This window comes from Fringilla coelebs, assembly GCF_963513975.1.
Source record: "Fringilla coelebs genome assembly, chromosome: 19".
NCBI lineage: Eukaryota > Metazoa > Chordata > Aves > Passeriformes > Fringillidae > Fringilla > Fringilla coelebs.
In genome coordinates, this window is record NC_140045.1 from 9,556,030 (window position 1) to 9,569,393 (window position 13,364).

Consider the following 13,364-nt stretch of genomic DNA (forward strand, 5'->3'; position numbering starts at 1 on the left):
TTCCAGGCAGTGCCTTTAATATTAATGATTGTATTTTCCTTTGTATGAGTTGGGAGAATCCACTGTGCTCAGGGAAGACAGACAATTCCCTATTGGTCTTAAAATAGCAGTGTGAGCTTTCTGCTCCTCTTTTTATCTGCAGGTTCATGCTGTGATTCTTGACAGCACTGAGGATCTCCTTTCTCTGATGTGTTATTGTCATTTCTTCTAAAAAGAGAGAATGCCATCGAATTGTTCTTTTTCCTGTGGTGACTTAGGTGAAGTTGGTGTGGTGAGGGGAGCTGAAACACTGATGAGCAGCACCTTTCACCTGCTGCAGTGTGTCCAGCAGGCAGATGGTCCAGGGCAGTTAATCAGAGCAGGTCTGATGTCAAAGGAGTTGTTTATATAAGCAGTGATTCAGCTCCCCATTCCCAGTAATGACAGTGGTGTAACAAACCAATCTGCTCTAAAGCCCTGTCTCTGAAGAATTGTCAACTCCAGTTTTTCACTTTCTAACCCAGATTCACTCTGGGGTCCTGTCTTTACAGTGAGTCAAACCAAACTCCTGTGTCTAAGCTCCTGACAAATTTGGGCAGTGTTCCTGACTTTCCTCCTCATCCAAGAATTTCAGCATTTTTGTTTTATGGAAGATTTTAGACACATGACTATCTAGCAGCAGCACATAAAAGCAGACCTTTATTTATTATTTTCTTCTGCATTTGGCACTGTAGAGAAGCTGAATCAACTTTAAGCCCCCAGGAGGACAGAATATTAACAACTATTCTGTACTGAGGATTTAGGGTCTAATTCAGCTGCCATTAATCTCAGTAACAAAAGTCTTGTTGCAGGATTTAGAGATCTAGGCCAGGAGTATTGGGGTATTAAGTGGGGAGGGAGGGGCTGAAATGAGGTGACCAGACACCTGTGTATGACAGGGAGAGGGAGAGAGGAGGATTGGTGCTCAGAGATGAACTCTGCACTGGGCAGAATGTCCAGGAGGGTTTCAACAGAGTCAGCTCTAGACCAGAACAAAAAAAAACAAGTTTTGAGGGAACTCTAAGGGCACATTGTTGGGTATGTAACTGCTTTCAGGGCAGCAGCTTTTTGGTTCGGTATCAGAGTTGCAGGAGGGGGAAGGGAAATGCTGTTTTTCCACATTGTAGATTGTTCTGTGGTGTAGAACAGCATAAAATAGGTGGTACAGAAAAGAAACCAACATTTGAAATAAACCCCTGTGCTTTACACACACCAAATGTGCTTTTTTTAGAGCATCATCCTTCCTGAGCTGTGGAAATCTCAAATGTGGTTTTGCTGCCCTCCTTGGAGTGACTGAGGTGAGACAAACTTTTTGATTCACTGAGTGGTTTCTTACAGAGCTGCTCCCAGAGTACTGGAATGTACTTTTTAATGGCCTTTTTGCAAAATTTATTTTACTAACTTGTAAATACGCTTGGACAATTTTCAGTCTGCCATCAGGTCATAAGATATTATGGAGAGTGGCTGGATTTCCATCTTTGCTGAGGTACTAAGTGCTAAACATTCTCATTCCTTGTCAGACTTTATAGCAGCTGTAAATGTTTAAAGCTTTTAAAGCTTGGTGAATTGCAATCTTGACTGTGTTTTCCTCCATCCCCTTCCCTGGGGCAGGGAGATGTCTGTGGATGGAAGTTCCAGGAAACCTTGGCCAAAATTCTTTGGGGCTTGTAGGCTGTGTACAGACATTGCACCCACAGCCACTGGGGTGCAGGGGCAGAGTGTCAGACAGGTAAATATATTGCCAGCATCCCATAATAGTCTAACAAGTGACTGGAGGCTTCCAGATGCTGGATTTAAATAAGGTAACACTTGGTGAAGTTAGAAGGAATCAGTAACAAAATCTTGACTGCTCCATCCTCTGTTACCTGCTGACAGAATTTGTAAATCTGTGAAGGCTGGAAGTTTCTCTTCTGCCTGTGGAGAATCCACAGAACTGGCTGAAAAACAAAGAGAAAGAAAAAAGGAGAAAATGGAGAGAAGACTTTAACAGAGAAAGAGATGAGAGGACGAAATATATCATGGAATTTCCCTATCCTGGTTTGTTCCCTGCCCATCACTGAGTAATGGAATTTCCGAGATAGTCCCAAATAGCCCCAACAAGAGCCTTTTAATCTGTTTTCTTTGGGAAGATGTTGCAGACTGATGGGTTTCCTTGCTGTAAGATTTTTCCCATTCTCCTCATCCATTCACCTCCAGGTTTTCCTTTCTCTGATCCATCGTTTCCTTTCAGTTGTGCTCTTCCTGTTTTGTGGTTTGGAGCCTTTCCTTGCAGTGTTTGGTGTTGGGTACCCAAACCCAGGCTCTGCCATCAGCACTTCATTCACTCATAGGGCCCTAGTGGGATGTCAGAAGCAGCACAAGGTTGACTCATATAATAAAGAGTCTGGAGAGCTGGAAAGGGCAGAAGTGATATTTTACATCAGCCTGAAAGATCAGGACCAACCCTTTGGGCACTTTTACATCTTTTATTCCATGCATCTGGTTAGAGGAAAGATAAAGAGATGAAGAGCTGGGATGCTGCCCATTTCCCAGATGCCAGGGAATGCCAGTGCACTCAGGGGCAGCTGAGCGCAGTTCTGACACACTGGAGCAGTGTTTGCTCCTGATATTTATCTCACATAGATCACTGGATGTGTTCCTCTCTTCTTCAGCACAAAGAAGGGGATTGGAGAAGCAGAAACTGAAATAAAATAATCACTCTGTCTTGAACTACAGTGTGTCCCAAGCTTTGTCAGGTGTAGAAAATCATGGACACGTGGCCTAATGAGGGATCCTTGGGGTGTCCTCTGCAGGGCCAGGAGTCAGACTTGGATGATCCTGGTGGGTCCCTTCCAGGTCATCATATTCTATGATGGTATGATTCGAATACAAGAAGAAAATCAGGGTGAATTGTGACAAAATAAGCCAGAGATTAACCTGGAACAGGGCACTCAATTTGGCACTGCACAGGCAAAGCTCTGCAAACATTTATTTGGCTCCACAGAAATAAAGAAAATTAGTGCTGAGGAGCATCTGGCTTCCCTTTGTAGATTATTTCACAGCAAAATGCACAATGTTTCCTTTCCCAGGTGAGTCAAGATAAGCCCTCACATATTCCTGAACACTGAGGAAATGCCTCCTTCCCAATCCAGGACTCGGCAGAAAAAGGCTGGGAAGGAGAAGGTGCTCAATTGTGAGAAAAACTCTGCAGGAGACTCAAAGATCTGCTGTGGGAAGAGGAGGGAAGGTAAGAGCAGAGGCCAAGGGAAGGGCAAAGAGTCACCTCCTGCACAAGGTGACAGCCTTGGAGAAGAGCCCTTAAAAACCCAGAGGCTGGGGAGGCCTCAGGAAAGCAAAGAGAATGAACACAAGAAGTTATTCCGGAGGAAAAGAGCAGGCAGGAGAAATTATAAAAGTGAATCTGGTCTGGGGAGAAAACACAGAGAACCCAGGTTGGAGGGGAAAAAAGGAAAGGACTGCAAGCAACGGGAAATGACATCAGGGCAGGAGAGTGAGGACAGCAGTGACAAGGAGGGAAAAGCCATCACAAACAGGAAGAGACGGAGTTTTAAAAGGAGACGTGGAAAGAGACTTGGTGCTGGTGAAACAGGCACTGAGCTGGGGGCTGTAAAGGCAATCACAAAGCAAGGTGCTGAAGGCTCTTTTCAACAGAACTTGGCAGAAAAGGCACAGAACCCCAGAGGAAAGCACAGAGGGAATCAGAACTTCAAGGAGGCTTATGAGCAGAAATCAGGTTCTCAATCCCAAGACAGCAAAGCACAGGAAAAAGGTGAGAGGAGTGGGAAAAAGCAAGCTGCAAATCTTACCAGGGTTGTCATCACTGAAAGTGAGGATGAAAATATTCTGGAAACCTCAGGTAACTCCTGCTCTGACTCCAGCAGTGAAGGCCATGGAACCCACAGAAAGGGAGCAAAGGAGGCTGTGGTGGGCAGCACTTCCTGCAGTGAAGAGAGGAGCAGCTCTTGTGAAGAGAGGAGCAGCTCTTCCGAGTTAGAGGGCAACAGGGAGAAAGAAGTTGTGCTCAAAGATCCTCCTGTGGGTGAAGGAAAAGGCTACAAGGAACTGCCTGATGAAAGAAAAGAAGCATCTATTGAACCTGAAAAGGAGCTGGTGATCACAGGTGGAAAAATTGAATCTGAGGCTGAAGGCACTGAATTTGCAGGACTGGAAGCAGAGGAGAAGATGAGGAAGGCAGACAACATTCTGAGACAACCAGAATGTGCTCCAGCAGAGAGCAGTGAGGCAGATGAGCAGTTAAGCACTTCAGGACTCCAAGTTAAGAGGTTTAAGAACAGGGAAAATATTGAAATAAACAAGGAAAATATACTAGAAAATGACAGAGTCGAAGATATGTCAAAAGATGGACACATGAATTCTGACAGCAGTGGGGAGAGCAGCACTGCAGAGAACATTGATGAAATAAAAGAAAACAAACCAGAGCCACTCCCAACTGCTGTGAAAGCAAAACTCCATGATCACCTTAGCAAATATGAACAGGAACAGAAAGTGAATGATGAAGGCAGAGAGCTGGAAGATGGCTCTTTCCTCTCCAAGCAGCAGAGGACATTGAAGGAGAAACCTGGGAAGTGTGAGATCCCAGAACAAGGTGAAGAGGCTGGACATAGACAGAGGGACAGTTCAGACTGCAGCAGGCAGGACCTACCAGCACTGATGCTTACAAAGAAATGTTCTTCTCAATCCCAAATCCCCCTCAGTCTGGAAAACCAGCATAAAAATACTGAGACCAAACTATCACCAAGCCAGAAACCAAATCCTGCCCAGATGGTTTTGGGAACCAGCTCAGACCTGAACAATGTTGAAAGCATCTGTTCAAAAGCCATGACTCTAGAAAATCCCAGTAAACAAAGAGAATCCAACACAGCTCAGAGTTTTGGAGAGAAAAGATTAAATACTTCAAGCTGCTCCACAATTACAAAAAAATCATCTGATAAGCAGCTCCTTGGAAAGAAGAAGAAAGTTGGAAAAGTTACTGGAAAAGTTAAACAGAGTTCGGGTCAGTCTACAAAGGCAAGAAAAGAGAAAGCAGAAGAAGTGGTTGCAGAGGCACCTTCTAAAACAGAACCTGTGCACGGTGGGGAAGGATCCAAGCACTTGCACACCCGCTCTGCTTTTAGAAAAGTCACCAGCTGGCTTGGCCAAAAACCTGCCAAGAAAGCAAGGCTGAAAGCTCGACTGCTGAGCGTGGCACGCGCAATTGGTATCTCCAGATGGCTCTTGAAGAAATTTGGGAAGAAGAAGAGGAGCAGCAAACCTTTTGGATTCAGAAGTAGAATGGCAATCCGGATTCTGAGCACTGCTGGGTGGGTTGGTCGGCCTGGCAAAGCCTTCCCTGGTGCAGCTGGACAGCTGGAGAGGGCTGAGCCGGGGAACAAAGAATCTTCTGCTGCATTATTGGAGGGGAAAGGTGGTCCCAAAAAGGCAGAGGAAGTGGGACACATTGATTTGCCTCCTGGTGATTCCCCTCTTCATGGAACCAGTTCCTTTCCATGCTCGGATGAGAAGAACAGTGCTACTGATTCCAAGTTTGCTGTAGTGTTCCCCAGAGTCCACAGCTTGGTTAAGGCCAAGAACTCCTTGTCCAGGGGCTCTGGCAATGGTTATTCCCTACAGAAACTGAAATCTCCATCAGAGAGAAAATCTGTCACTCCTGTGCACCAGGCTTGCAGACTCAAATGTGACCTTTCCAGATCTCTGATGGATCCAAGCCAGAGAAACAGCAAGCAGGGCTTCCTCCCATGCCGAGAAGAGGAGCCAATCCATCCCTCAGATTATTGCAGCAAGGTAGATACCAAGGAGGGGTCAGGTGTCCTCCAGACTGCAGGATCCATGGTCACTCCTCGTGTGCACTGGTCCCAGCAGCAGGGGCAGGGATGGGAGCCTGCAGCGTGGCTGAACTCTGAGCTGCTGCTGCCACGGCCAGTCATGGAGAACCTGAGCAAATGGGCCGCCTCCAAGGAGCCCCAGCTGGCCAGCAGCCGTGGGAGGCTCTGCAAGGACCAGTGGGAGGCAGATGATGTTGCTGACAACGTGCTGGAGATGGAGTTCATGCAGAAACAGGTACAGGTGTTGTCCCCAGTACTGGAATGGAACTGAACTTCCCCTGATTTTCAGTCATGTATCTGTGCATTTCAGGTGTACCTGTGTGAAGAGCACTGTGCAGAAGTTGAGGAGGTTGAAGATCTAACCAGACTGGAGTAGGTGTCCTCAGTGTCTGCAGCTCATTCAGGTCACAAGGGCTTGCTTGTTGTTCTGCAAAGGTGGCTCAACAATCAAAAACACATTAGCTAGATAGATCAGCTAGATCCTTAGCTAGATAGGAGAAAATAAAATTTTTCCTCTGTGGGAGAAAATAGAATGGATTGGATGTGCATCACAGCTGAGCAACTGATGCTCTGCTGAAAAGCTAAGTAAAAACTGAATTTTAGTAGCAAAGTTAAGGACCTACACTGAACCACTGGGGAGGAGCAGAGGTGCAGAGGGAGCTCCTGACTGTTATGTAGAGCGTGTCCCCGGGCTCTGCTGCACAGAGAGGGCACATTGAACCTCTGCAGTCACAGCCCTGAGCCAGCAGCTCAGCCTGGTTAACACACTTCTGTGCAGCTGCAGCCCTGGAACTCTGTCTCTCCTCTTAAATGATTCCCAGCCCTGAAATGGGTTCTAAAAATACCCCAAAATACTTAAAGGGTAGGGGAAATTAGGTTTAGAGGCTGATGTGAGTTCTGTGATGCAGCAGAAGGACAGAATTGGGAATTTAACATGCCTTTCTTACTGTATGAAGTGAGTGGTAAGGAAGGACAGCTTGCAGGATGAGAAGCACATTTCTATGTTCTTTGCCTACTGATATTGGCATCTGTGGCTTTAGTGACTCCTGTTGCCTTCAGCTGTGATAAATTCAGGTCCTACATCTTGAAGAGCTGCTAAGCCTTGGTTCACTGCTGTTGTTGAAAGATAAGCCCCTGACACTGCTCCTCACCATCCTCTCCTCCTGCCATCCTGCTGAGATAAACACCTGGAAAGGTTTTGCAAGGAGCTGGGATCACACAGACCAAAATCTGAGCATTGAATGCTCCATTCTCTGACCTGTTTAATCCTGAGGAAGTTGGAACCACATGAAGGCAGTGAAGAGTTTTAGTCCCATCACCCCACAAAATCTTCAATCCCATATGAGCCCTTCAGTTAAGAGTTGGACTCCATGATCCTTGTGGGTCCCTTCCAGAATATTCTTCCCAAGGACCACAGAATATTCTGGAAGGTTAATATTTAAAATTGACACATGCAAGAAAGGTTAATATTTAAAATCGACACATGCAAGGGAAGCTTATGGCTGACAAGTCCTTTCCTCTGTTTGTAGGGAAGTGTCTGAGAGCTCAGTCCTGCTGTGCCTGAAGAAGAGGTTCCATCAAAATCTCATCTATGTATGGATAGTGATGTTGGGTTTGGTTTGGTTTCCTTCAGTGCTTATTTGCTCTGAGCAATGAGCTTTTGGAGAAAGTAATTTATATTATGCCATCAAGCTTTAATAATGCACCAAGTATCTCACTCATTATTGGAAACAATGATTAAAACTATACTCATGTAGCTTTTGCTCAGAAATCAGGTAGCATGAAATATTTGGGGTAAAATCTGGAAGTTCCAGAGTTTTTCTGTAGTTTTGGTATTTGGTGCCAACCTGTGAGCATACTTGGGCCCCTTTTTAGCCTCAGCTGCTCCTAGTGGGAATCTCTAATTTAGCAGAGAAGTTCTGAGTTTAAAATTGTGGATCTTGAGAAGAAGCCTCAGAGTTTCTGCAAACATTTCACAGTGTTGCAATCCAGATCTGGTTGTGGAGGTTAATTGTTCTCTTTTCCATTTACCGGCTCAAGTGTGCAAACCTGTGCCTGTAACTTCATGTGGAGCATAGATGGTGGCTAGAGAAAATGACCACAGACCTGTGAGTGCTCACTTATCCCAAATTATTAATGACAGAGATTTGAAAATTACCACTGAAAAGCTGTGTCTTCAATAACTTGGCAGTATAGTCAGAATAAATAATATTCCTTTAAAGGGAATTTGTATATTTGTAGTAATATGTTTCTTCAGCTGCAATCCTTATTCAGAAAATTCTAAGAAGCCCCCAGATTTTTTTCCCCTTTCTTATTTTTGTCCTAGACTTACATTGGGCAAATTTTGATTTCTGTGAATCCTTTCAAAGACCTCAGTATCTACTCTGAAGATGTGGCTACCAAGTACCAGCAAGGGACTCTCTCAAAAAATGCCCCGTATGTTTTTCTTTCTCAAATAACTCTCTAAACCCTGTTCTGTTTGTAAAGTATTTTATTATTCCAGAAAGTATTTTATTGTCCTCCAGTTCTCTGGTAGAGCAGGATTGTGGTGGTTTCTTCATCACTCAGGGTCAGCAATTGTGACAGTGATCACAGGGGTCCCAGGATGAGGGAAGAGACAAGAAAGTTTACTCTATGTTCAGAAGGCTTGATTTATTATTTTATGATATATATAATATTAAAACTATACTAAAAGAATTTGAAGAAAGGATTTCATCAGAAAGCTACCTAAGAATAGAAAAGGAATGAATCACAAAGGTTTGTCTCTGACCGAGACAGTCTGGGCAGCCGGACTGTGATTGGCCATTAATTAGAAACAACCACATGAGACCAATCCCAGATCCACCTGTTGCATCCCACAGCAGCAGACAATCATTGTTTGCATTTTGTTCCTGAGGCCTCTCAGCTTCTCAGGAGAAAAAATCCTAAGGAAAGGATTTTTCATAAAACATGTCAGTGACACAGGATGAATGTCAGATTTGGCAAAGCTGTGGTTGCCTGGGCCTATAATTCCACAGAGCTAAAATTCATCCCAGGTCGTGTCCAAGGCCAAGCTGGACAGGGCTTGGAAAAGTCAGGTCTAGTGGAAGTTGTCCCTGTCCATGGCAGAGGAATGAAATGGTCTTTAAGGTCCCTCCAACCCAAACCATTCTGTGATTTTTAGGTCCAGTTTCTTTGGTGAAGACACTGGCCCATCTCTGATGTAGATCCCTGATGAGGAGCCTGTTGGTGCTGCACTTGTGGGGTGGAAATGAGGGGTCAGCTAATGAGAGTTTCTTTCTGTCCATGCAGACACATCTTTGCCGTAGCAGAGATGGCCTACACGCTGTCCCAGTCATCGGGGCAGGAGCAGTGTGTCCTCATCAGGTAGGAAGTGAAGGGCTTTGCTGGAGGCCCCTTGATTGCTTTATGTAAAAGTTCCACTTTTGTATTTCACTGCCTAGAAGTTGATCCTTCTGGCTTTTATGTGAGTGCTGCCTGTGCAGAACCTGATCAAGGTGGATTTTTATTTCACTCTGTGCATATAACAGTTTGAATTTAGTTTCACTTCAGAGGAGTGGGAGAGGAGGAGTCTGGTATTCCCCAGTGGAACCTTTTTGGGCCCATTTTGTCTCAGTGTTTCAAGGAATGGGTGATAGATCTTCAGCTGTAAATCAGCACACCCCCTCTGACTTGCTGTAGCAGGGCCTCTGATGTGCCTAGACCAGGTACCTCTGTTTTGATGCCAACTTCTCCACCTCTTGCTCCTGCAGTGGGCACAGTGGATCAGGTAAAACAGAAGCTGCCAAAGCCATTGTGCAATACCTGACCATGCTGTACCAGGGACCTGACAGCCACAGGATCAGACAGGTAACAGGCAAGTGAGCTTGGCTGGAGGCCCTGAGGGTTGGGCAGGGAAAAGAAGCCAAAGCCAGGGCAGAGAGGCTGGGGATGTTCTTTGGCTGGACTTGGGAGGGTTTGTGGTCCAAGGTGAAGCTCCCATAAAGACTCAAGGAGAGCTGGGATATTTGTAGTTCTGTATTTTAATACCTGGGGGATGTGATGCTGTGAAAAGTGCTGGATCTGTTTGAACAGAGAGCTGGTTGCTGCCACGGAGAGCTTTTGGCAGAGTCTGGGAGGTGAATCAGAACAAGCAGAGAGCAGAAATAAAGTGAAAGATTATAGCAGTGAGGGTAAAGAGCTCACAGAGCAACCCCACCACTGGCTAGAGATAATGATACAGGATACATTTTAAAATACATCCTTTACCCATGTGAGAATTATACCAGTGAAGTCCCTTTTTTTGTTTATCTTTTCAAACTGACAAGTACATAAACCCTTTTGAGTTTAAAAACCTGTGATTGCCACTGAAGTGTTCCCTCCTCTTTTCTCTACAGCCCTGCAATGTCCTACCCATCCTGGAGAGTTTTGGAAATGCAAGAACCATCCTCAATGACAACTCCAGCCGTTTTGGAAAGCTGCTGAGTGTCCACCTGAGACAGTGAGTTGAAGAATCTCCTCAGGTCCCTGCAGCTGCCAAGGGGTGTTTGGGTGAGACCAGGTGGAGCAGCGCTGAGAGCTCACACATTAACCCTCCCTCCCCTTCACTCTTGCTTTCAGCAGGGTAGGGAGAGGGTGAGTTTACACCCCTATTTTGCTTTTTTTATGTTTCCTCCCAAAAGAACAGATCTTGGTTCTCAAGATGAGTTAAATTAAGAACACAAGAATGGCTGAACTGGTTTATACCGAGGGCCCATCTGATACCCTCAAGCACTGCCTGAGGCAAGAACAGCCCAAATACAAACAATGCTTTTCCCTAAAACCCCTTGAGCTCTTTAACATTTGCAGCAGCTCAGGAGTTTTCCTCAGTCTCCTGAGGTATTCCAGTTTCCTCTTGGGCTCATACAAACTTGATGTTTCTGCAACAGCCTTCAAGTGTTCCACAGGTCTAACCAGTTCTGTGAAAAACACCTTTCTGTTTTCAGCCTGCCTCCTTTCTAACTTCTGGATTTGGTTGGTTTGTTTGGGGTTTTTTCCTGACTGTTGCCAAGTACTGAGCTGATTCTTTCATGGAACTGTCTATCATAAGCCTCAGGTCTCAGTCCTAAGGAGCAATGGTTAAATTTGAGCCTGTCTGTTTATATGTGAAGCTGGATCTGTACCCATCACTTGACATTTATCTACAGTGGGCCTCATGTGCCATTTTCTTGCTCATTCTGCACTGTAAGGTCTGTCTGCATTTATTCACAGTTGGCCTTCATCCTCACTGAATAATTTCATAGAAGCAGAAAGCTTTGTCCCATTGCTGTTCAGCTCCTCTTCTAGGTCACTTATCAAACCCTCAGTTGCACTCGCAGGTCAGGTACAGACACTTTGTGGAACTCTGATGGTTGTTTCACACTGCTAAGAGAATTCATCTTTATTCCTACCCACATTATGACTTTCCTTCTTATTCTGTGCTTGCTTGCTTGGTTTCCGTGAAAGTCCCACAGTTTTGTCAAAATAATTTGGAAATTCATGTGGATTATGTCCCTAAGATCATTCTTATCTGCAGAGACAAAGTCTGCAGAGAACCTGTCCCCAGGTTCTGACAGGATCTGTTGTCTTATGCTCAGTGGCACTGTGGTGGGAACATCCATCTCCCAGTACCTGCTGGAGAAGTCTCGTGTGGTGTTTCAGGTGAGGACCAGTGGCCCCCTCTTTCCCTTATTAACATTTAATCTTAAATTTACTGCTAAATAACAGGGGTGGGAATTAATATGAGAATTGCCTCCCATTTCTTCTGTCAGCAAGAGCTATGTCCCCTCCATGTAGCACAGGGTGATCACTTCTTTTATTTGAATAAAATAGGGGGTTTCTCTGTCTCAGGCTGACTTAAGCCACTTATTAGGGATTACTGAAAGTTGAATCTTCCTTCAATTAGTTTTTCTTAATGTCTGGAGTGTGGGAATGGTCAAATATTAGAGCTGTGTGGAAAGGACTTCTGGCAGATGGAATGTTCTTGAGGTGTCAGTGGGAAACCTGATCCTGTGAGTGTGTTCTGGGTGGGTTGGGGCTGGATATGGATCAGCTCCATGGATGTGTCCCATCAGGCCCACGGTGAGAGGAACTACCACGTGTTTTACGAGCTGCTGGCAGGGCTGCCCGTGGAGCAGAAAGAGGAGATGTACTTGCAGGAGGCAGAGTCCTACTTTTACCTGAACCAGGTGAGTGAGCTGAGGGTGCTCTGCAGCAGCTGGCACAGAGAAATGGTCCGGGCATCCCTTCTGTTTGGGTAGAGAGGCACCAGATCGCTCTGCTCCCCTGCATAAAGTCAGCTCTGCTCCTTCTCATCCTCTGCTCCTTCTCATACCTGATCTAAGAATCAACACCTTTGTCTCTTTTGTGGTCATTTTCTCACTTCTCAGGCCTCTTCTACTCCGAAAGGACGGACTTTAACCAAGAGCCGTTGTGTAGGCTCATGGCTCCATCGTGTGGTGTAAAACCTCTTTTCTCATTGCCTTTCCTTGCATTTGCAATTTACTGTGGGACTGCAAGAAGCACGGAGGATTTCTTTCTATCTTCTACAAAACACTTCCTTTATTGACTGAGCCAATGGATACAGATTTTAAACCACTGAAATATACTGCTGATTGCAATTGCAATTATTTAAATGGAATTTGTTTCTCAGACTTACATCAAGTCACAATCTTGGAATTGTTTTTCTCCTCTTTTTTTTTTTTTTTCTTCTTATTTTGGTGTTTTTGTTTTGTTTGAGTTTTTTTACGATTGCTTTCCGTAATCGAGGAGGTCACAATAGCAAGAAATTTTTCCTATTTCAGCGTGAGTCAGCTTTCCCACGTGGCAAATTCAAATTCCTCGCAGCAGCTGCGGTCAGGAGGAATCCTCGATAGTGATTGCTATCACCTCGCCTTCAGGCGAGGAATGGACCATTAATGGCTCTAGGATGGAGGGCAATTAAGGGCTCAGCCCTTAATGGGTGATTAATGGTACCTGGCTGGCAAAGCATTGTAAAGCAAATCTTCAAGGTGAAAATTATCAGGAATATCCCGGCCTGCTGCAGAGAAGGGAAGGGAAGAAGATGCACCAAAGATTTAGCAGGAACTGACAAAATCTGCCTTGGATCTTGACAAGTAGAAGCCCAAGGGCTGCCTGGACCTCATCCTTGTCTCACCAAAATCTGCTGAGAGCTGGGAACTATGGTCAAAGAATGTCCTTGAACACAAACAGGTTCTGCAGAACCCCTGACCCAGGATTTCTGTGGCCTTTAGGGTCACAGGCAGCTGCTAGCAGTGCCCTCCTGTAGAGAAAGAAAGAGGCAGAGGAGTGTTGAGCCCGTGTTGTAGCGGAGCTCCGTGGCCGGGATGACACAGGCTGTGACCCCGGTGGCTCCCTGGGGTTACAGAACCCATCGGGTGCCAGTGGGGGAGCAGCTCTGCCAGGATTTACTTGGGACTCCACTCAGGCACCGCTTCTGTCAAATTCCACCCTGGCGGCAGGGAGGGGCATCCTGGGGGGCTTGTA

The 13,364-nt window shown here is 45.5% G+C and overlaps 1 protein-coding gene across 1 annotated transcript in view; it reads left to right on the forward strand.

The window, feature by feature from the left end:
- Positions 1–3,489: 3,489 nt before the first annotated feature.
- The window catches only part of MYO15B (myosin XVB), a gene marked incomplete at both ends in the record, with an annotated part of 43,644 nt that continues 33,769 nt past the window's right edge, over positions 3,490–13,364 (forward strand). Inside the window, 10 exons of the mRNA XM_084218779.1 lie at positions 3,490–4,271; positions 4,503–6,096; positions 6,172–6,233; positions 7,391–7,454; positions 8,188–8,297; positions 9,153–9,227; positions 9,614–9,710; positions 10,238–10,341; positions 11,456–11,519; positions 11,933–12,046. Coding sequence (XP_084074905.1) covers positions 3,490–4,271; positions 4,503–6,096; positions 6,172–6,233; positions 7,391–7,454; positions 8,188–8,297; positions 9,153–9,227; positions 9,614–9,710; positions 10,238–10,341; positions 11,456–11,519; positions 11,933–12,046 — 3,066 coding nt within the window. The remainder of the gene's footprint in view (positions 4,272–4,502; positions 6,097–6,171; positions 6,234–7,390; positions 7,455–8,187; positions 8,298–9,152; positions 9,228–9,613; positions 9,711–10,237; positions 10,342–11,455; positions 11,520–11,932; positions 12,047–13,364) is intronic.